This window comes from Suricata suricatta, chromosome 8 (genome assembly GCF_006229205.1).
Source record: "Suricata suricatta isolate VVHF042 chromosome 8, meerkat_22Aug2017_6uvM2_HiC, whole genome shotgun sequence".
NCBI lineage: Eukaryota > Metazoa > Chordata > Mammalia > Carnivora > Herpestidae > Suricata > Suricata suricatta.
This window is the reverse complement of record NC_043707.1, coordinates 2,094,849-2,116,777: the sequence shown is the minus strand read 5'-3', so window position 1 is coordinate 2,116,777 and position 21,929 is coordinate 2,094,849. Positions and strand designations below refer to the sequence as shown.

At 53.6% G+C, this 21,929-nt stretch overlaps 2 protein-coding genes across 10 annotated transcripts in view; one reads left to right on the top strand and one right to left on the bottom strand.

The window, feature by feature from the left end:
• Positions 1-248: 248 nt before the first annotated feature.
• On the top strand, positions 249-17,745 carry SRRM2 (serine/arginine repetitive matrix 2). Of its 9 annotated transcripts, none has more exons than XM_029948372.1 (14): positions 465-487; positions 3,043-3,314; positions 4,190-4,297; positions 4,470-4,634; positions 4,805-4,882; positions 5,351-5,413; positions 5,509-5,541; positions 5,757-5,807; positions 5,998-6,090; positions 6,736-6,931; positions 7,974-14,662; positions 15,390-15,677; positions 15,968-16,647; positions 16,770-16,862. In XM_029948372.1, the coding sequence occupies exons 2-13, from the start codon at positions 3,073-3,075 to the stop codon at positions 16,143-16,145; spliced, it is 8,184 nt and encodes a 2,727-aa protein (XP_029804232.1). In that variant the 5' UTR covers positions 465-487; positions 3,043-3,072; the 3' UTR covers positions 16,146-16,647; positions 16,770-16,862. The 9 variants fall into 9 exon arrangements, with proteins under 9 accessions (XP_029804237.1, XP_029804232.1, XP_029804235.1 ...); XM_029948370.1 differs by lacking the exons at positions 465-487; positions 15,968-16,647 and adding exons at positions 16,995-17,102; positions 17,187-17,745 and having other exon boundaries at positions 16,770-16,883; XM_029948369.1 differs by lacking the exons at positions 465-487; positions 15,968-16,647 and adding exons at positions 16,992-17,102; positions 17,187-17,745 and having other exon boundaries at positions 16,770-16,883.
• ELOB (elongin B) overlaps positions 17,746-21,929 on the bottom strand; it is a 12,485-nt gene continuing 8,301 nt past the window's right edge. Inside the window, exons 3-5 of the mRNA XM_029948379.1 lie at positions 21,711-21,845; positions 20,534-20,639; positions 17,746-18,256 (exon numbers count right to left, since the gene is read on the bottom strand). Of these exons, the coding sequence (XP_029804239.1) occupies positions 18,144-18,256; positions 20,534-20,639; positions 21,711-21,845 (354 nt within the window). The 3' untranslated portion in view covers positions 17,746-18,143. The remainder of the gene's footprint in view (positions 18,257-20,533; positions 20,640-21,710; positions 21,846-21,929) is intronic.

The window sequence follows — 21,929 nt, the reverse complement described above, 5'->3', positions numbered from 1 at the left end:
TTTTTTTTTTTTTTTTTTACCTGCCTTCCCCTCCCCCATGGCAACGGCTCGCGCCGCCGACTCCTCTCGGGTTCGCGCGCGCTCGCGACGAGGGGGGGGAGCGCGCGCCTCGGCTTCTCGCCTCCCCCACGCGTGCGGCCGAGCCGGCCCTCCCGCGGCCACCCCCTTCCGACATTTTCTCGGGGAGGCGGCGGCGGCGGCTGCCGGGGCTTGTTCCTGGCTCCCTTCCCCCGAGCCTCTCCGGCCTTGGGCTTCTCCGTCCCTCCCGGGCGCCGCGCAGCCCCCTCCCCCATCCCTCAAGGCCGAAAATAGGCCTTGGCGGCCCGGCCGGTACGGGGGCGGCCTGGGGCCAGACGCCCTGGAGGTTAGGGCGTTCACGCTCGGTGCTGCTGCTCTGGAGGCGGTGGGGAGGCGAAGGCTCTAAGGCTTGGGTGTGTTGTTTTCGTTGTTGTTCTGCGTTTTTAATTTGAAGACGTGTTCAGACCGGGTATGTAAAGGCAGTTACGTGCCCCCCGCCCCCCTTCCCCACTCCTCATCGTCCTCCAAAGTTGTGTGCAAGCTAGCGAGGCCCTGGGAGCGCTGCCTTGGGCGGAAAACGCTGGGCTCCGTTTCACCCGACCCCTCTGAGCTTTCGTGTCCCCTCGCGCTGGTCTAAGATGTCGTCCAGACCCGAAAGTCTAAACGAGCGTTTTGCTGCCTATTCCTTTACGTGTATGAGTTTCTTAGGCCTTTTCTTGAACTAGAATGTATCAGTCTTTTCCTGGGTTCGATAGCCTTGGCCCAGCTACTGGAACAGCCCATTACTGAGCTTGCTGGGCTGGCCAATGGCCATTTTCCTGCACACCCACAGCCGCCTTTTTGATATTTCTTGTCTTGAGTATTTTCTTATTGAATTTCAAGGTTGTGCTCTCTTTCTTTCTTTGGCGTCCTGATAAATTTCCCAGTAAGAGGAATTTTTTTTTTTTGGTCGTAATGGGAATTTTTTGGGGGTAATGTTTGTGTACTCAGTCTGTGGACCGCAGTTGAGAACGTCTATAAAGTTAACTGTTTTGGGTGATTTCTGTGTGTGTTCCTGTTCCCCTTTGGTTTTTCCTTTTAGTGTTTTGAGCACTGCCTCAGATGTGGGCTGTTTTTCTGGGGTGGGGGGTGAGGACTTATTCCTTTAAAGTTCTCCAATTAGTTGTGACTTAATGTCCTTTCCTTAGCAGCTGCTGGTTTGCCCTCTTAAGGGAGTGGGAGGACTTTTGTGTGAGGTGGTTTGGAAGTGTGGGTGAATGGTTAAGCTGAGAAATTAATTGCACGTCAGAAGCATTCTGCAAGGAAGGCAGAAACTAGAATGGGGTTAAGAGAGGCAAAGAAGAACCAGGGTTTACAATGGGGAGGATTGATATTTGAGAAAATGAAAGTGAGTGTTGTAGGGTAAAGAAACTGATTTCTTGTGCTGTAAAGAAAGTGTTCATTTCTTTGTGCATTTCCAGTTTTCCTAGATTTAGCTTCATTTGTCACTCCTTTACCTTAGTATTGTTTACTGGTTTTCCAGTCTTCTGGAGTCTGCTACTGGGATTGGGCAGGGACCCAACCTTTAGAGGTTGGGGAAGAGGTACACACAGTTCTGGAATTGGGCAATTTCCCTTCCATTCTCAATCTCCCCATACTTAAAATTTTATTTTAGTATATTTTCCAGATATCCACATGCGATTCCTTCTGGAATTTTAAAAATGTAGGCTTCCTTTTTATCCAGTTTTACCTACTTTTGCTTACTTTTCATTAAACTCTTTGCTTGTTCTTTGGGGATCTTGATGGGGGGCTAGTTTTCCCTCATATATATGCTCTGTGGCGCTGTCTTGGACAAGATGAGATGGAGGAAGAAATAAAGTATACGTAGTAGGAGAAAGGAATAGGATATGTGTAGTTAAGAAGCGACTAACCAGAAAAATGGGAGCTTGAGGGCTCTTCAGAGCCATGCTGGCGTTGGGACGGGTTGTGAGGCTAGAACCTTGGTGTAGGAGGCACAAAGAGAACATGAGACAGATGAGGGAGGTCTGGAAGAGAAACACTAGGAAGTGAGATACAGGGGACTGATAGGGAAAGTTAACAGTTTTGCACTAGTGAAGGAGGGCTCTGAAGAGTGTGGGGCGTCTGAGTAAGTTTAGGACAAGGGACTTAGAAGTGGGTCTGGAAGAGTTGGAGCAGAGATTTGTTTGATCAGAGCATTGTTGAAAACAGGTGATGTTTAAGAGGAGCTAATGAGACTTGGGTGAGCTGCAGGTCACGTGAGAAATCTATTGGGAAAGAAATTAAAGGGGTAAGGTATCAGGCAGGGTAGTTGATAGCTTATAAATATTTGGAATCAAGGAAATGGCCTCATCTCTGGGAGGTAAAGTACAAGAGGATTATGTATCCAAGGTGCTTGTGTTTCTGATATGTGTGCTGGCTTTTTCTCTTGAGTGAGGCTGCGTGGGGTACCGGGTTCATGTCAGGAGCCAATCAGTCCACCTGTTCAAATACGAAGAGCTTATTTAATCTGTTTTGTATTTGTAACAAGGTAGTCTGAAATTCTTAGGTAAGTTCTTAGGAGAATCTTTGCACTTGGAATGTGGGCCCATAGGTGCCACAGATCTGTGGTGGTGTTTGTGTCCTGTTTGGACGTCTCAGTTGTCAGATGTTAGGAATTAGATTAGTAGATAGAGACATCACTTGTGCTTATTGGGCCACAGGAGAATAAAGAGACAGTGTGGAGAAATTCGAGAGAAAGGGGTTTCGTATCTTCTTACGGTGGAAAAAATATCTAGGTGCAAACAGAAATGGAAATGGCTCTTGCCCTTTGGGGTAAACAGACTGTAAGAGCTGGGCTGTGATTAAGTGGAAAGTATGGGAAGGGTAAGGATGGGTTTTTGTTAGAAGACCAGGAGGATTATGCAGGTAAAGGACATTAGTGTGGAGATTCGTGTTGAAATAGGGGTGAAGAACAGGGATTTGGGTGGTGGCAAGTGATTAGTTTGGGGTCAGGGGCCTGACCCGTGTTTCCCCGCTCCCCCCCAGGAGCGGTGGTGCCCCCCCGGGCACGGGGCCATGTACAACGGGATCGGGCTGCCGACGCCCCGGGGCAGCGGCACCAACGGCTACGTCCAGCGCAACCTGTCCCTGGTGCGAGGCCGCCGGGGTGAGCGGCCTGACTACAAGGGAGAGGAGGAACTGCGGCGCCTGGAGGCTGCCCTGGTGAAGCGGCCTAATCCTGACATCCTGGACCACGAGCGCAAGCGGCGCGTGGAGCTGCGATGCCTCGAGCTGGAGGAGATGATGGAAGAGCAGGGGTGAGGGGAGGCTGGGGGAGAGCCAAGCACTGAGTGAGTGCAGAGCTGGGGGAGTTAGGTGGGATGTAGGGAGCTGAGGGCTGTTGAAGAGGCCTGGACAGGAGTTGGAGGAGGGGAGGAGGTAAAGGAGCTAGTAAATCGAGAGGCAGTAAGGGACGGTTCAAGGTGGGAGATAGGAAGTTGTCTGCAATGAGAGAAAGCCTGAGGGAATTTGAATTATTAAGGTGAAGACACTTAGGGGAAGAGGGTAGCTATTGAGAAACAAAAAGGTGCTTTAAAGGGGAGAGGTGGGAAAGCAGGTACCAGGGAAGCAAAGAGCTGAAGTATAAGCTGATAGGTGTTGTCATTGGTAGAGAAGAGGAAGGTAAATGGATTTAAGGATTGAGGCCTTGGACAGTAGTGAAAGCAAGAAAGCAGGAACCGGAATATTATCTGGATAAGAGGGGATGGGGTTGGGTAGTGAAGTGAAATTTTGGAAAAGGAGGACAGTTAGAAACCCTTTTAGAGCAGTGGTTTCCAAACTTCAGCAGTGGCACCCTTTTTATACAATGCACTTTACTTTGGATCTCAGGGATACCTGTTGTTGAAGGTGGGGAGGAGCACCTGGAACTTTGCCTGCTTAACTTTCTTCTTTGGCCCCTGGAGTTTAGCCTGTTTAAAATCCACTGTTCTAGAGGCTCTAGTAAGTGGAGGGAAGAAAGAGAACAGTGAAAGATAAGAAAGATTTAAGAGACGGGCCCTTTGGAGGACAGTGAGTGAAAAGTTTTATGTGTGCATGAAAAGGCAAGGGATTCTCCTGGGAATAAGGAAACTTTAAACTTGGGATGGGGAAAGTGCCTAGTCAAGCTCTAACCCTGAAGGGATTTGTTCTTTAGGTACGAGGAACAGCAAATTCAGGAAAAAGTGGCTACCTTTCGACTCATGTTGCTGGAGAAGGACGTGAACCCCGGGGGAAAGGAAGAGACCCCAGGGCAGAGGCCAGCGTGAGTGTTTTCACTGTCGCTTGTTTCCTCAGGGCTCTACTGCTTCTGCTGTTCTCTCTTCGTCAACCTTCTCCCTGCTCTTCCTCTTCCCAGTTCCATTTGGCTGCCTATGGTTGTGTGAGCGACCCTGTTTTTCTCTGTTTCCTTCTCACTTTTGCTTTTTTTTCCCCAGGGTAACTGAGACTCACCAGTTGGCAGAACTGAATGAGAAAAAGAATGAGCGACTCCGTGCTGCCTTTGGTATCAGTGATTCCTATGTAGACGGCAGCTCTTTTGATCCTCAGCGTCGAGCTCGGGAAGCTAAACAACCAGCTCCAGAGCCTCCCAAACCTTACAGGTACTTAGGGTCAATAAACCATATCAGTTTTTTCCTGCTTCTAAGCACTCTCCTCCACTTAGGGATGAGGGGGACTATTTCTTCCCACACTGTCCAGGTTTTGTTATGAAGTTGAAATGTCTAAGAAACTTTATCTTGGCGCTCACCTGCTGCTCTTCATCTTTCTTCAGCCTTGTCCGGGAGTCTAGCAGCTCTCGATCACCAACCCCAAAGCAGAAGAAGAAGAAAAAGAAGAAAGATAGGGGACGGTAAGTTTCTTGGAGAATTACTTTAATAGGCATGGGACCAAACCTGGTGTGTCTCCCCCCCCCCCTTTTTTTTTTTTTTTAAGAAATAGAGAATTTTTGCTTTTAGGAAGCAGGAGAGAGTTGTCCGCTATGTCAGGGAAGCAGGAGTTACCATTTTGGTTTCACTCAGGGAAGGAACGCCTTCTGTTTTCTCGTCGGGGAACGGGGGGTGATTCTGTAGTTTGGCCAACTAAGAATTAACCAGTGACATCTTGAACTACTGGGATTTTCTTTTTCATTTTGAGATTTGTTGGTTTATGGAGGAGGTACTTCTGCTTCTTGGAGAGTAAATAAGTCCTGGGCTTAGGTCTGAGACATTGGTGCTATTTGTGTTCATTGATTTAGAAACCTTTTTTGGGGGTGGGTTGTGAGTGGGAGGGTCAGGGAAGGAGCCCAGGAGAGTGACTTGGTTTCTTAACGCATCTTTAGCAGGTCAGAGAGCAGCTCTCCTCGCCGAGAGAGGAAGAAGAGTTCTAAGAAGAAGAAGCACAGGTATGAGGGGGGAGTGCGTGGAGTGATTGGAGAAATTTGAGGAGTCAAGGCATAGGTATTGGTTTATGTGTTTCTCCCCCCTTCCCCTCCAACAGGTCAGAATCTGAGTCCAAAAAACGGAAGCATAGGTAAGAGCTACTTGGGGCATTTTGGGGACACAGTGATGTGGAACGGTGAGCCAGTCTGGCCTTGCCGGTTCGCAAGGGGGTTTCTTAGCGTAAAGCTCAATTGTCAGTAATTCCCTGCTCTTTTTTTATTTTTAATTCCTTGACCTTTATATTTCACTTTGGATTTTTTCTTATTTAAAGATGGTTATTTTGAATAATCTCCCTTTATTTGTTAGGTCTCCCACTCCAAAGAGCAAACGTAAATCTAAGGACAAGAAGCGGAAGCGGTGAGTGAGTTTGTGTGAACTGGAGAGTAATTTGCTTATTAGCAAGTAGGTTAGGTGAGGGCTACCTGGTGGGGGAGAGGAGAGAATCACTTGCGTCCTTGACTGACGGTGGAAGGTTGAGGTTTAAGGATGAGGAGAGCTCAGTATACGTGTGACAGCGCGCTGAGCTGTGGTGGTGGCCTTCCTTCAGGTCTCGTAGTACAACACCAGCCCCCAAGAGCCGCCGGGCCCACCGTTCAACGTCTCCTGACTCTGCTTCCTCTTCTGATACATCCCGGAGTCGGTAAGGGGTGGTCCAGGAGGAAGGGAGGGAGAGGGACTTGTGGGTTAATCAATTTAATATTTATTGAGCGCCCACGGTGTGCTAGGCGCTGCACAGACCATTCGGAAGACACGGTCCCTGCCCTCTAGGAGCTGACAGGCTAAAGCAACAGGATGGACAGACATATACATTTCCCCTTCTCTTTTTTTTGTTTTTGTTTTTGTTATTTTGTTATTTTTTGTTTTGTTCTGATGTATATGGACTGCCAGAATAGGGGGGGTGGTGGTTTGTTCGTGGTGTCTGGGGGAGGAAGGAATCCTTACCCTGGCTTCCTTTATCGGGGAAGGCTTCCTGAAGGAGGTGGGCTCAGAGGTGAGTTGTGAATGAAGTGGGTAGGGAATGGGCAGGGTGGAGGGTTGGGGGAGGTTGGGGGAGGTGAATAAAGGGGTAGAGGGAGAACATGTTGGGGGACTCTTGGGGAAGAAAAGGACCAAAGTGAAGTGGACTTGAATTTTCATGAGCGATTTGAGTCTTGTGTGTAAGAGAAGGCCTCTTGGAAGAGGGTTTGTATAGTCAGGAAAGGTGGATGGGAGCTGGGGAGGGGGTTCTCTGTTCTCCCCTGAGCTGATTTCTTTCCTTTCCCCTGCCCTCAATTACCTTCCTCAGGTCTCGAAGTGCGGCAGCAAAGACCCATACAACTACCTTGACTGGGCGAAGTCCTTCCCCTGTTTCAGGGCGACGAGGGGAGGGAGATGCACCTTCTAAGGAACCAAGTACCACCAACATAGGGCAGCCTAGCAGCCCAGAACCCTCTACAAAGCAGGTTGGCAGTCCTCATGAAGACAGAGACAAAGATAAGGAGGTAGGTTACATCTTGAGTTAATGGATGTTTTTGGGTTTCAGGGTTAAGATGGGTGTTTGAAGTGAAGGAAGGAAGTAAACTTGTTTAAAGAAGTGAATTTAGTTCTTTTTTATGTATTTTTTTTCAAGGTCTCTTTTGCATGTTCAAATTCTTTAGAATTAATGGCTTTCAAACTTACCTGGTTATTAATAGGTTTTACATCACTGTCCTGTTTTACGTACAATTTGAGAGAAGTTTGTTTTTTTTTTTTAAACCATCATTTAGCATTACTAGAGATGTGTCTGTAGAGTTTTTTTATTTTTGTTAAATGCTGGTACCCAGTGGGTTGGTGCCTGCAGTTTGAAAACACTACTCTGGAACTGTCTTTTCAGTGCCTGTCGTCATGTGGTTGCTATGCTGATTGAAGCTCTAATCATAGTGTTTGTTGCTTCAGCCTCTTTAGTGTAATTGCTTTTTGTTAAATGCTTAGCTTTTTTGGTCCATTTTCTGTGTCCTCCGGAGTTGTTTTTCTAAAGTACACGTTGGGTCACCTCAGAAACTTAATTTCTTTTTTAACTTCATTTATTTAATATTTAAAGCTTTTCAAACTTTGTTTCCTTTTTCTGTCCTACTCTGTTCCTATTTACATAAATCATGTCCTCGTATCTTTGCTTTTACTCTTGTTTTAGTATTTCTGAACAGTGAAGTCAGAGATGCCTCACAGTTTAGGAAAGTGCTTGGTTTTTCCATATAATAAAAGTATACTTTTTTTCTGCTGTGGCATTTTGTTAAGGTTATTATAAAATTAGATGTTTGCATTGTTTTTGTCTAGATTGGGAGACGTTTAAAGTGGTATGATAAGTGTATCTGTATCTTCATAATGTCTTCACTCTTTTTATATGATCTTTTGTTAATGAGTACCTGTGGTAAGGAAGAGGACCAGTTAGTTGGCGTAATCGGGTGTGTAGAGGAAGAATTTCATTGGAAAGGATGTTAGGGTCTAATGGGTGATAGGAAGTTTTGGTGCTTACATTCCTATCCGTACTTTCTTTTCCACTCTTAGAAATCTGCAATTCGACCTAGCCCCTCTCCGGAAAGGAGCAGCGCAGGCCCAGAACCACCTGCTCCCACTCCGCTCCTTGCTGAGCAACATGGCGGCTCCCCGCAACCCCTTGCAACAGCCACCTTAAGTCAGGAGCCAGTGAACCCCCCATCTGAGGCTTCCCCAACCCGGGGCTGTTCACTACCTAAGTCTCCTGAGAAACCTCCCCAGTCATCTTCAGAGAGCTGCCCACCATCCCCTCAACCTACCAAAGTTTCTCGACATGCCAGCTCTTCCCCTGAAAGTCCTAAACCTGCACCAGCTCCTGGGTCCCGCCGAGAGATTTCTTCTTCTCCCGCATCCAAGAGTCGCTCACATGGCCGAGCAAAGCGGGATAAGTCACATTCTCATACCCCTTCTCGAAGAGTGGGGAGGTCTCGTAGCCCTACCACTGCTAAAAGGGGGCGGTCTAGGTCTCGAACCCCTACCAAAAGAGGTCATTCTCGGTCCCGGTCCCCTCAGTGGCGTAGGTCCCGATCTGCACAGAGGTGGGGGCGATCCAGAAGTCCCCAGCGACGTGGTCGCTCTAGGTCTCCTCAGCGACCGGGCTGGTCTAGAAGCAGAAATACTCAGAGAAGGGGCAGGTCTAGATCAGCAAGGCGAGGCAGGTCACACTCTAGATCTCCAGCTACTAGGGGCAGATCTCGTTCAAGAACGCCAGCACGCCGGGCCAGATCCCGCTCTAGAACACCCGCCAGGCGGCGATCACGATCTAGAACACCTGCCAGACGTAGGTCTCGCTCTAGAACACCAGCCCGAAGAGGCAGGTCTCGCTCTAGAACACCGGCTAGGCGTAGATCTAGGACCCGATCGCCAGTACGACGGAGGTCTCGTAGCAGATCACCAGCCAGGAGAAGTGGCAGGTCACGGTCTAGAACTCCAGCCAGACGGCGGTCACGCTCTAGAACACCAGCCAGGAGAGGGAGATCTCGGTCCAGGACACCTGCAAGACGAGGAAGATCCCGCTCTAGGACACCAGTAAGACGAGGACGATCTCGCTCTAGGACACCAGCAAGACGAAGATCTCGTAGTAGAAGTGTAGTCAGACGAGGAAGATCTCACTCTAGAACGCCACAAAGAAGAGGCAGATCTGGTTCGTCCTCAGAACGGAAGAACAAATCCAGAATGTCACAGAGGAGGAGCAGGTCCAACTCAAGCCCAGAAATGAAAAAATCTCGAGTTTCTTCAAGACGAAGTAGGTCTCTCTCTTCACCGCGGTCCAAAGCAAAATCTCGCTTGTCTTTGAGGCGAAGCCTTTCAGGATCCTCTCCATGTCCTAAACAGAAGTCTCGGACACCACCAAGGCGCAGTCGGTCTGGATCATCCCAGCCGACAGCTAAATCTAGAACACCACCAAGGCGAAGTCGTTCTGGTTCTTCTCCTCCTAATCAGAAACCTAAAACACCTTCAAGACAGAGTTGTTCCAGTTCATCTCCTCAACCTAAAGCGAAGTCTGGAACACCACTGAGGCAAGAGTCTGTAACAAGTCCCCAGGCAAATGAACAATCTTCGACACCACAAATACAGAGCCGTTCAGAATCATCACCTGACCCTGAGGGGAAATCTATGACCCCCTCAAGACAAAGCTGCTCTGGGTCCTCTCCTCCTAGAATGAAACCTGGCACTCCTCCAAGACGGAGCCGATCTGGATCATCCTCTCCACAACCCAAAGTGAAGGCAGTAACGTCACCAGTCCAGAGTCATTCTGGCTCCTCTTCTCCAAGCCCTAGTAGGGTAACCTCTAAAACACCTCCAAGGCAAAGCAGATCAGTGTCTCCTTGCTCTAAGGTGGAATCCAGATCGTTGCAGAGACATAGCCGTTCTAGGTCCTCTTCACCAGATACCAAAGTGAAACCTGGAACGCCACCAAGGCAGAGTCACTCAGGGTCTACTTCGCCATGCCCTAAAGTAAAGCCCCAAACTCCATCAGGGCACAGTCTTTGTGGAGCAAAGTCCCCGTGTTCCCAAGAGAAGTCTAAAGACTCACCAACACAAAGTTCTGGATCCTTCTCTCTCAGTCAAGGAGTAGCGTCTACCACACTACCAGGAGAGCTGTATTTTGCCACCTCCTCTCTGCAACAGAAAGGACAATCTCAAATTTCACCCGACTCTGGATCTGCTGCTTCGAGTCCAGATGTGAAACAGAGTCACTCTGAGTCTCCTCTGCAGAGCAAATCTCAAACGCCTTTTAAGGGTGGCCGGTCCAGGTCCTCATCTCCAGTCGCTGAGCTGGCATCCAAGTCTCCAACAAGACCAGATCGAAGTGAATTGTCAAGTCCTAGGCTGAAATCTGGAATGTCTCCTGAGCAGAGCCAGTCTCAGTCTGACTCTTTACCATATCCTGCCATGCCCTCTAAATCTCTTTTGGGGCAGAGTAGATTGGAGCATTCTGAATCAAAAGAGAAAACAGGCTTACTGCTTCAGGAGGATGTTGCTGTGTCATCTCCTGGGCCAAGAGACAAATCGAGTCCTTTTCCAGTGCAGGATAAACCTGAGTTCTCACCAGTACTCAGAGAGACACCTAAAACCCCATCAAGGGAAAGAGGTGGTGTTGGGCTATCCCCAGGTACAAAAGACCAAAGTGCATTAGCTAAGCCAAGCCAAGATGAGGAATTAATGGAGGTGGTCGAGAAATCTGAAGAATCCTCAAACCAGATTCTCTCCCATTTGTCTCCAGAACGTAAAGAAATGGCTGGAGGTAATTTTGAGTCCTCCCCTGAAATAGAAGAAAGACCTGCTGTGTCTTTGACCCTTGATCAACGCCAGTCACAGACTTCTTTGGAAGCAGAAGCCCCTGCAGTGGCCTCTACTTGGAGAGGGCCACATTTTTCTCCAGAACATAAAGAACTGTCTAATTCTTCCCCAAGGGAGAATAGCTTTGGGTCACCTTTAGAATTCAGAAACTCAGGCTCTATTGCAGAAATGAATGCTGGATTTTCTCCTGAGGTTAAAGAAGATTTAAATGGATCTTATCCTAATCAGCTAGAGACTGATCCATTTGTAGACATGAAAGAACAATCGACAAGGTCCTCTAGACGCAGCAGTTCTGAGTTATCCCCAGATGCAGTGGAAAAAGCAGGAATGTCTTCAAATCAGAGTGTTTCTTCACCAGTGCTTGATGCAGTACCCAGAACACCATCAAGGGAAAGAAGTAGCTCTGCATCTCCTGAACTGAAAGATGGTTTACCTAGAACCCCCTCGAGGAGAAGCAGGTCTGGATCTTCCCCAGGACTGAGAGATGGGTCTGGGACTCCCTCAAGGCACAGCCTATCTGGGTCCTCTCCTGGAATGAAAGACATACCTAGAACACCATCTAGGGGCAGAAGTGAATGTGATTCTTCTCCAGAACCAAAAGCTTTGCCCCAGACTCCTAGACCAAGAAGTCGTTCTCCATCATCTCCAGAGCTCAACAACAAGTGTCTTACCCCCCAGAGAGAAAGAAGTGGGTCAGAGTCATCAGTTGAACAGAAGACCATGGCTAGGACTCCTCTTGGACAGAGAAGTCGATCTGGGTCTTCTCAAGAACTTGATGGGAAACCCAGTGCATCCCCTCAAGAAAGAAGTGAATCAGACTCTTCTCCAGATTCCAAAGCTAAGACACGAGTACCACTTAGAGAAAGGAGTCGGTCTGGGTCTTCTCCAGAGGTCGATAGCAAAGCCCGACCTTCTCCTCGCCGTAGTAGGTCTGCTTCATCCCCTGAAGTTAAAGATAAGCCGAGAGCTGCACTCAGAGCACAGAGTGGTTCTGATTCTTCTCCAGAACCCAAGGCTCCTCCCCTTAGAGCTCTTCCCAGACGAAGCAGATCAGGTTCATCAAGCAAAGGGAGAGGCCCTTCTCCTGAAGGAAGCAGCAGTTCAGAGTCCTCTCCAGAACACCCACCGAAATCCAGAACTGCTAGAAGAAGCTCTAGGTCATCACCAGAGCCCAAGACCAAGTCCCGCACTCCACCTCGCCGTCGCAGCTCTCGATCGTCTCCTGAACTGACCAGGAAGGCCAGGCTCTCTCGTAGAAGCCGCTCTGCATCATCTTCACCAGAGACCCGTTCTAGGACCCCCCCAAGACGCCGAAGAAGTCCTTCAGTGTCTTCCCCAGAGCCAGCTGAAAAGTCGAGATCCTCACGCCGGCGACGCTCAGCTTCATCCCCACGTGCTAAGACAACATCAAGGAGAGGCCGTTCTCCTTCAGCAAAGCCTCGTGGGCTTCAAAGATCCCGTTCCCGCTCAAGGAGGGAGAAAACCAGAACAACTCGACGTCGAGATAGATCTGGATCTTCTCAGTCAACTTCTCGGAGAAGACAGCGGAGCCGGTCAAGGTCTCGGGTCACTCGTCGGCGGAGGGGAGGCTCTGGTTACCACTCGAGGTCACCTGCCCGGCAGGAGAGTTCCCGAACTTCTTCCCGACGCCGAAGAGGTCGTTCGCGGACACCCCCAGCCAGTCGCAAGCGGTCCCGTTCACGCACATCACCAGCTCCATGGAAACGTTCAAGGTCTCGGGCCTCTCCAGCCACGCACCGGCGATCCAGGTCCAGAACACCTCTGGTCAGCCGCCGTAGGTCCAGGTCTCGAACTTCACCAGTCAGTCGGAGACGATCAAGGTCCAGGACATCAGTGACTCGACGACGATCTCGATCCAGAGCATCACCAGTGAGTCGAAGGCGATCCAGGTCCAGAACACCACCAGTGACTCGCCGTCGTTCAAGATCCAGAACCCCAACACGCCGTCGCTCCCGTTCCAGAACACCACCAGTGACTAGAAGAAGATCCAGATCTAGGACTCCACCAGTGACCAGGAGGCGATCTCGAAGCAGAACTTCTCCTATCACTCGCAGAAGATCAAGATCCAGAACATCCCCAGTCACCCGTAGGAGATCTCGATCTCGCACATCTCCAGTAACTCGAAGGAGGTCCCGCTCTCGAACCTCTCCAGTGACACGCCGGCGATCTCGGTCCCGAACACCTCCAGCTATTCGGCGTCGCTCTAGGTCTCGGACCCCACTGTTGCCACGCAAGCGTTCTCGAAGTCGCTCTCCCCTCGCTATCCGTCGCCGTTCTAGATCCCGTAGTCCGCGAACAACTCGGGGTAAACGGTCCTTAACAAGATCTCCTCCTGCTATCCGAAGGCGTTCTGCATCTGGAAGTAGTTCTGATCGTTCACGTTCTGCTACTCCTCCGGCAACAAGAAATCATTCTGGTTCTCGGACACCTCCAGTAGCGCTCAATAGCTCAAGAATGAGCTGCTTCAGTCGTCCTAGCATGTCACCAACTCCCCTGGACCGCTGTAGATCACCTGGAATGCTTGAACCCCTCGGCAGCTCCAGAACACCTATGTCTGTCTTGCAGCAGGCTGGTGGCTCCATGATGGATGGTCCAGGTCCCCGAATTCCAGATCACCCGAGAACATCTGTGCCAGAAAATCATGCACAGTCTAGAATTGCACTTGCCTTGACAGCCATTAGTCTTGGCACTGCTCGGCCGCCTCCATCCATGTCTGCTGCTGGCCTTGCTGCAAGAATGTCCCAGGTTCCAGCTCCAGTGCCTCTCATGAGTCTCAGAACAGCCCCAGCTGCCAGTCTTGCCAGCAGGATTCCTGCAGCCTCTGCAGCAGCCATGAACCTGGCTGGCGCCAGGACACCTGCCATACCAACAGCAGTGAACCTGGCTGACTCGAGAACACCAGCTGCTGCAGCAGCCATGAACTTGGCCAGCCCCAGAACGGCAGTGGCACCTTCTGCTGTGAACCTTGCTGACCCTCGCACCCCTGCAGCCCCAGCTGTGAACCTAGCAGGAGCCAGAACCCCAGCTGCCTTGGCAGCTCTCAGTCTCACCGGCTCTGGCACTCCCCCAGCTGCTGCAAACTATCCCTCCAGCTCCAGAACAGCCCAGGCTGCAGCCCCTGCCAACCTGGTGGGTCCTAGATCTGCACATGCCACAGCTCCTGTGAATATTGCCAGCTCGAGAACCCCTCCAGCCATGGCGCCTGCAAGCCTCACCAGTGCTAGAATGGCTCCCGCTTTGTCTGGCGCAAACCTTACCAGTCCCCGGGTGCCCCTCTCTGCCTACGAACGCGTTAGTGGTAGAACCTCACCACCGCTTCTTGACCGAGCCAGATCCAGAACCCCACCAGGAGGCCCAGGCTCCAGAACCCCACCGTCTGCCCTGAGCCAGTCTAGAATGACCTCTGAGCGGGCTCCTTCTCCTGCCTCTAGAATGGTCCAGGCTCCTTCACAGTGTGTTCTTCCTCCAGCTCAGGATCGACCTAGGTCCCCTGTGCCATCTGCTTTTTCTGACCAGTCCCGAGCTTTGCTTGCCCAGACCACCCCCGCAGCAGGGTCTCAGTCCCTCTCCTCTGGGACAGTGGCAAAGACCACGTCCTCTGCTGGTGACCACAACGGCATGCTCTCTGGTCCTGTCCCGGGAATGTCCCACCCTGAGGGTGGGGAAACACCGGCCTCCGCGGGTGCCCAGCAGCCTTCTGCATTGGCCGCCCTGCAGCCGGCAAAGGAGCGGCGGAGCTCCTCCTCCTCCTCCTCGTCCAGCTCCTCCTCGTCATCCTCGTCCTCCTCGTCATCCTCCTCCTCTTCTTCCGGCTCCAGTTCTAGCGACTCGGAGGGCTCTAGCCTTCCTGCTCAACCTGAGGTAGCACTGAAGAGGTGAGGGGGCTTGGCTTGCAGAATTGTTGGATGGGGCAGGTTTGGGGGTGGGAGGGGGTGGGAGGGAGAAGTTCTGTCCAGAGGCTCTGGGCTCTTTGAAAGAGGTATGGGGACCTGGACCCATAAGTTGGGGGTAGTAGAGAATGCTGGGGTGGGGGCAACGGGGGGAGGAACGGGACAGATAAAAGTCTCCAAAGGGTCGTTCTCTAGAGGATAATGATAAGTTTTCCGTCTCTACAGAGGACAGAACTAGAGGAAATGGACTTAATTTTACAGCAGGAGGGATGGCAGTTAGACCTCAAGAGGAACTCCCTGGGCTGGAAGGATCTTCAGAGGTCATCCCGTCCCTCTCCCTGCCTCCAGGCAGGACGGCCCCTCCCCCAGCCAACCCGCACTCGCAGGGGGCCTCCCCAAGCTGCGGCTCTCCAGGGAAGGAGACCGCCCAGCTCGGCTTCCACACCTGAGCCCAGGGTCAGGTCCATCAGGGACATTCTTGAGGTTTAGCCTTGATTCCTTGTGCTGCGGGCCCGGCCTGTGCTTGTGTCAGCAGAGGTGGGGGCAGCTTGGGCCACTGCTCTCCAGAGAATGTGCTCACTGGCTCTCTGCTCTCAGAGCTCCCAGGGCCTTTCTCCGGCACCCCTCCCCCACTGCCCTTCCTCCAGGCCAAGGAAGGTAGGGTCGGGGCTGGGGCGCAGTGTCTCCTCCTGATGCTCTGCTTCTCCCACAGGGTACCCAGCCCCACCCCAGCCCCAAAGGAGGCTGTCCGAGAAGGCCGTCCTCAGGAGCCAACCCCTGCCAAGCGGAAGAGGCGCTCCAGTAGCTCCAGCTCCAGCTCCAGCTCCTCCTCCTCTTCTTCCTCCTCCTCCTCCTCTTCTTCCTCCTCTTCCTCCTCCTCCTCCTCTTCCTCCTCCTCCTCCTCCTCTTCTACTTCTTCATCCCCCTCCCCTGCTAAGCCTGGCCCTCAGGCCTTGCCCAAACCTGCAAGCCCCAAGAAGCCGCCCCCCGGAGAGCGGAGGTGAGTGCAGCCTTGCTGGAGCTGGAAGGGGCGGGGTGTGACCCTGGGCGTGAGATCCCTGCTGGGAGTCTCTGGTGGACTGTGGTGTCTGGCTGTGGGGGAGGAGTGGGCTCTCCTCTCCCCACCGCCCGTGCTGTGCCCTGTTCTGGCAAAGGGTCCAAGTGTGGGTGCTCCAGTCAGAATTGTGGAGTCCTAGGTTCCTTCCTCTCCCTGCCCTTGATATGCAGCCTGTTTCCTGCTCCCGTGTCCCAGGGATTCTAGTTTTTAAATCTCCCCATTGCTACCACCAGGGCTCTGGTCTGGCCACCGTCATCTTCTCCCGACTCTGTCCACAGCCTCTTCCCTGTCTCCCTGCCTCCACGCCATTCTCTTCCACACGTAGCCAGAGGGATCTTTCTAAAACGCACATCTGGTTACTTCCCTCCACTCCACAAATCCTTCCGGGACGCCCTGTGGCCTGCAGGATAAAGCCCCACCTCTGCGGGAATGGCGTGTGAGGCTCTTCACCAACTGGCCTTGCCTGCCCTGTGTTCTCCTCTCCTGCCCGCCCCCACACATGCCCTGTGCTCCAGCCACACCCAGCGCCTTGCAGTCTAAGGAGAACCCCATGCCTTTGGACATGCTGTTCCTTCTGCCTGGAATTCCCTTGTCCGCCTGGTGAACTCCTCGTTCTGCAAGACTCCGCTCAAACAGCACCTTCGAGAAGACTACCCTTCCCCCCCTTCCCTGCCCCACGTCCCTTCCCCCCCGCCCCCGCGGGTCCCCAGACCCATGTATATTGGTCCTTGTGGGGCTGCTTCCCATACACGGGGCCGAGCGGGCCTCCCTTGGCCTTCCTTCACCACCAGACTGAGCCCCTCCAAGGGCAGGGACTGTCTTTTTCTTTGCGTCCCCCGCTGCACCCCATGCCCTGCCCAGTGGGGCACTCGGTGGATGGTGTGCGGGCGGATGGGTGAGTGAGCAGACAAAGGTGGGTCTGAGGCTGGCCCTGTGTGGTATGAGGTTTGGTGGTCAGGACCTGGGGGGTGGTCCTGAGTGCCGGCTGGTGGGTTTGGAAGAGCGCGGTGCTATGGGGCTTGCTCTGCTCCTCAGGTCGCGTAGTCCCCGGAAGCCAATAGATTCCCTCCGAGATTCTCGGTCCCTCAGCTACTCGCCTGCGGAGCGCCGCCGCCCCTCACCTCAGCCCTCGCCACGGGACCAGCAGAGGTAGGGCCTCTGGTCAGTGGCCAGCCAGGTCTGGCCACCATGCTGAAAAGTTGGGAAATTGCCAGAGGTTGGTGTTGCCTTGCATGTGACTGTCCTGTGTTGTTGCAGTAGCAGCGAACGGGGTTCCCGCAGAGGCCAGCGTGGGGACAGCCGCTCCCCTGGCCACAAGCGCAGGAGGGAGACGCCCAGCCCCCGCCCCGTGCGGCACCGCTCGTCCAGGTGCGTTCTCATCAAGCTCCTGTGCCCGGGGACTTCCGGGGCTGGCTGGGGATTTGGCACTGATCACCATCTTCTCTGTTGCAGGTCTCCTTGAATCTCTCTGGGGGGGAATCCCACCACACCCCAAGTACTGGAGCTGTAGGGAGTGCTCCCTTTCCCCAGCAGAGTGGTGCGGAGGGGTCCTTGTCTGTCCCCCCTTGAACCCTGGCACCCTCCTGGGGGAGGACTCCTTCCCCCCCTTTTTCTTTGTTCCTGTGAAATGTTAATCTCTGTGAGTTTTTCCTGGTTCACGTTTTGGGGGGATTGGGGTGGGTGGGAATGAGAATGGGAGTTGCGGGAGGGGAGGACATAGTTTGGGACACCCTGGTCTTGGTTTGGAAAGGGCTGGGAGGCATCGATGCCCCCCCCCACCCCTAAGTTCTTGGGCAGTGGGGGGGGGGGGGAGTTTGAACTTGGGAACTTGTGTGAGGTGTTCCTAGAAGGAAGGGGCAGGAGTTGAAATTAGTTGGCCCCTACTGCCCCCCCAGTGAGGTTGTGGCCCCTCCCCCAACTTTTCTTCACGTTTCTTAAAGGCATTTTGGTTTTTTAAAATCTGTACAGCAAGAGCAACTTTTTCTGTCAAATAAAATGAGAAATGCAGGAATTGGGTCTAGAGACTGTTTATTGGGGGGGAGGTCCTTCCACTTTGCCACGCCCCCACCCCCAGGGGCCCTAAAGGACTCGGGGCGGCTGTAGGCCATGGGTGCCCCTTGGAACCCCAGTGGCTTCACCTGTCGCTTCCGCTTCTGGCCTCTGCCCCTCAGCCCTAGGGCTGTGAGCTGAGGGGCAGTCACGGAAGGAACAGCCGCAAACTGGGGTCCTGCAGGCGGCCTGGCAAGCCCAACGGGCTGAAGAGAAGCCTTGCAGGAGAGCAGACCCCATCCCAGGGAAGGGGTGCCTGAGGCAGGAGAGGGTGCACAGAAAAAGGCAGCAACCAGGCAAACACCCAAATCTTTTATTGGGGGTGGGGGGCACTGGGGGCAGGGGCGGGCCCGGGGCCCCTCACTGCACCGCCTGCTCGTTGGCGCTGCTTCCTGAGTCCTGCGGCTTCATCACGTCAGGCAGCTCCGGGGGACTGGAGAAGGGCTCGATGCGCAGGGCCTCGAACGCTTCATCTGGTGGACAGAGGAGGAGGGAGAGCTGGAGCGAGCGCCCCCTCTAGCTCCGGGGACCTCTGAACCAGTTCCAACCTCTGCCGAGTGAGTCAACCCCCCTCCCCTAGGTCCTCTACAGGCCCAAACTGCCCCCTCCCCTCTGCTAGCCCAGCCATCCCTGGGGTCCCCCTCCTCTCCCTGCTTACCGGCCAGTGAGCCTACGGGCCAGTCTGTCTCCACCGGCTTCGGTCTCTCTTTCTCCAGAATCTGCCCCATCTCCCTGTTCCACTCACACCTCCTCTCCCCCAAACACTCATTGTCAAGGTTAACCACACTGGTGTTCCCCTGCTTAAAAACTTCCAGCAGCTTCCCCTCACACTCTGAATAGGATCTCAACTCCAGTTGAGAAGCCTGCCCCAGCCATTGCACAACAGTCCCTGCAGCCCAATGCCTGGGCATCGCTCCAGGAGCGTTTCCCTGCCACCAGCCACCAGGGTCCTGTTGCCACCGACCAGCTGCTTCCCCCACTAGAACAGCAGCCACAGAAGGGCTGTCTTGTTCTTGCTGTCACCTCAACACAGAGCAAACAAGTCCCACTTTGTAACTTCTGTCCAGCACTTTCTTCCAACAGGGAACCTCTTTCCACCTGGCTCAGGGTTCTTAACTTGTTAGGCCTCATGGGAAAAGCTTGCCATGCCTAGCAACGGGTGCCATTGTCACACCTTGGGAGAGTGGGTAGATGACTAGGGACGCCCAACCCCTTGCAGTGCACAGGACCACTCCGCATTCTCAGCCCCAAAGTCGTCCGTGCTGAAGCTAAGACACCTGGCCCGGCATAAGAAAAGTCTGCAGGGATGGTTCTTGCCTTTGTCCCCTCTCCCATTTTTTGGAAACTGTCTGGAGGATGCCATTTAACACTTAGCTCCCTCAGCGAGTAGAGAGCGTCCTGTGTCCGGCCCTCACCAGAACTACCAAAGTCACCTGTGGGAGAAGCAAAGACTAGCCAGTCCAGTCCGTACTGTGTCCTGTATCAAGACAGCAATCCCCTGCCTGAGCGGGGGCACCACCCAGGGTCTGGGCCCCCCCCACATTCAATTCCATAACCTGGAGTCTTAGGGGGGGAACCACACTCCTCCTGTTGGGATTTTTGTTCATCAAAAAATAGGTCTATCAACATCTTCCAAGGGTCTCTGCGAGCCCACAGAAAAGTGCCTTCGTTCAGGAAGGGGAAGGGCTGCTTGCTCCAGGAGGCGGCCCAGCCTTGGCTTAGGAAGCAGAAGGGGAGAGGCCTGGACCAGCCCCACACCTGCCTGCTGTCGCTGTGAGGGTTAAAGGCCCCTAAGATTTCCATTTGTGTGCCCTCAGGCCAAGGCCTGGGGTGCATGGGGGACTCACGCTGCCTCTGAGACTGGCCCGTGTCGCACCCGTCCATGGAGACACGAGCTCCAGTCAGGAGGGGCGGGGGCACGAAGCAGCTGCCCGCGGACACGGCTGCTGTGTCCTGGCACAGGAGCCCTTACGAAAGGAGCAAACGCGGCTAAGGTGGTACACTCCCTCCCCCGCCCTCGTACAGCTTCCTCATGAGCCCAGAAAAATCCTTCTCAACCAGGTTTACCCAACCATCCACACAGCCCCAGGGCCACGGCTGTGCAAACATACTCCACACAACCTTCGTTCCTGTTTCCCGAGACAAAGAATAAAACGTAAAGCTCTCTACTGGGGCAGGTTTCTGAACACCGCCAGGGGGCCTGCGGCAGGCAGCAGCTAGACGCGAACTCTGGAACACGCAGTGCCAGCAAGGGACCTAACCTCCCCAGGCTCACTCGTCCTTACACCGAGCACAAGCATGGCATCCGCAGAGATGCCAGGGGTCTAGGTGATGTCCTACAAAGGTCCCGGCCGTCGGCTTCTGAATCATGGCTCCCGCGTGACCCTTAGGAATCCCGTGTCCGTGTCTCCAAGCTGAGGATAGCAATGCTTACCTCTCAGGCTATGGAGCGTTTTAAATGGAACAAGGATGATAAAATACAGAGCGCAGGGCCCAACACTCCATGAGACCTCCGTAAACATAAGCAGGGATCATGAAGGGGTATCAGAATCCTCCATGAAAGACTTCAGTTTCTACAAGCGACTCATTTGCTCGTTTTTCCTTTGTGGGGAAACACATGCACTGTCAGAAGATAATGCCTACACTGTGCACCGGGGAGGACTGCCATGGAGGCTGGGAGGAGCCAACAGCAGGCTCTGCAGCCACCCCTTCCTTGGCCGGTTTCCACCCTGCCTGGCCACCCCGCTCACCTGCCCGGAAGGCCAGCCCCACAGTGGCCGGGGCCTGCGGCCGTGCGGTCTGACTGGTGAAGCCACACTCTCCCAGTGTCTTGCCATCATCCAGAAGCTGGTCATCCTGCGGAGAGAGGCGGGCAGGGTGTTCGGAGAGGCCCCAGGAGTGGGGAGTCCCAAGGACTTGCCTGGAAGTCAGGATTCAGGGAAGACACCCCCAAATAGGGCCCAGGACCACCCAAGTATAGCAGACACTTTCCAGGGCTACGCCCCCAAGACTTTCCAAATCAGAACCTTCTAGGGTAGGGCTCTAGAATCTCCCCACCCCACCCCACCCTACCCCACCCCACCCCACCCAAAAAAACAAAACCCTCCAGGGGAATCTAATTTAAAGACTCAGTGACACAGTCTGTCCACAGGCAAGCCTGATTGGAATCCCCGCTTTGCCACCTTGGACAAAATGCTTCATCTTTTGTTGGTGTGAAATTTATCTGTAAGATAGGCACTCTTGGAATTCCCAACTTGTAGGGCAGCTGGGAGGTTTCACGGAGTGAAAGACCCACAGAAAGCACGCAGCACAGTACATGGAAGGAGCTTGGGCAGCAGGAAAAAGTCTGGAATGAAACGCCAGTCTCCTTTCCAGCCAGAATCGCATCAACGCACTTAGATGAGGAACCCCACGCTGGCGGACACCTGAGTCAGGGGCCAATACAACGGATTCCCCCAATGACAACCCAAGCCACCTGCGCTGAATAATTGTGCAGTGGGCTTCCTAAGGCGGGTGGGGAGCAGGGGCTCTCGGAGCACCGGGAGGAGGCTGGGGAGCGATACAGTCGGTGGGGGAGGCACTGGGGGTACTTTACTCATCCTGACACCCTCCAATTGTCTGTACTAAACACTGGGGGTGAAGGGGTGCGATTCTGATGGGCCTGCAGTAATTAAGGGCAACGGGGTTCAAATCCTAAACCAAAACCCGAAGCCAGCGACCTTGGGCTAAGCGACGCCTCGCCGAGCCTCAGTTTCCTGAATACAGAGCACGGCTGTCAGAGGCCCCTGCGCCCCCGAGGCCGCCTTCCGCCGAGCGCGGGTGCAGCCTCGCCTCCACGCGGAGGAGTTCCGGCCACTGTTGACACCAACGACGCGGCCGCCGCGCAGCGCCAGCCCAGCCCCCGCCCCCAGCCGCCCGCGGCCGCACCTTGTACAGCCGCTGCTCGTCGGGCGGCCGTTTGAGGATGCCCTCGACGATGCGCTTCAGCTCGAACACGGTGCTCGACTCCTTGGCGTCCGTGAAGATGGTGGTCTTGTGGCGCCGGATCATGAGGAATACGTCCTGGGGGACAGCGGGTCGGCGTGAGCGCGGAGCCCAGCTCCCCGTGACTCCCCCCACCCCCACCCCGACCCCGACCCCGACCCC

What these genes read in the sequence shown, in the direction of transcription:
- SRRM2 (XM_029948369.1), top strand. Translation starts at nt 3,073, where the DNA reads ATGTACAACGGGATCGGGCTGCCGACGCCCCGGGGCAGCGGCACCAAC. An exon ending in AAGAAGAAAGATAGGGGACG is followed by an intron (nt 4,883 to 5,350) that starts GTAAGTTTCTTG and finishes ACGCATCTTTAG; the next exon opens with CAGGTCAGAGAGCAGCTCTC. An exon ending in TCGCCACGGGACCAGCAGAG is followed by an intron (nt 16,884 to 16,991) that starts GTAGGGCCTCTG and finishes GTGTTGTTGCAG; the next exon opens with TAGCAGCGAACGGGGTTCCC.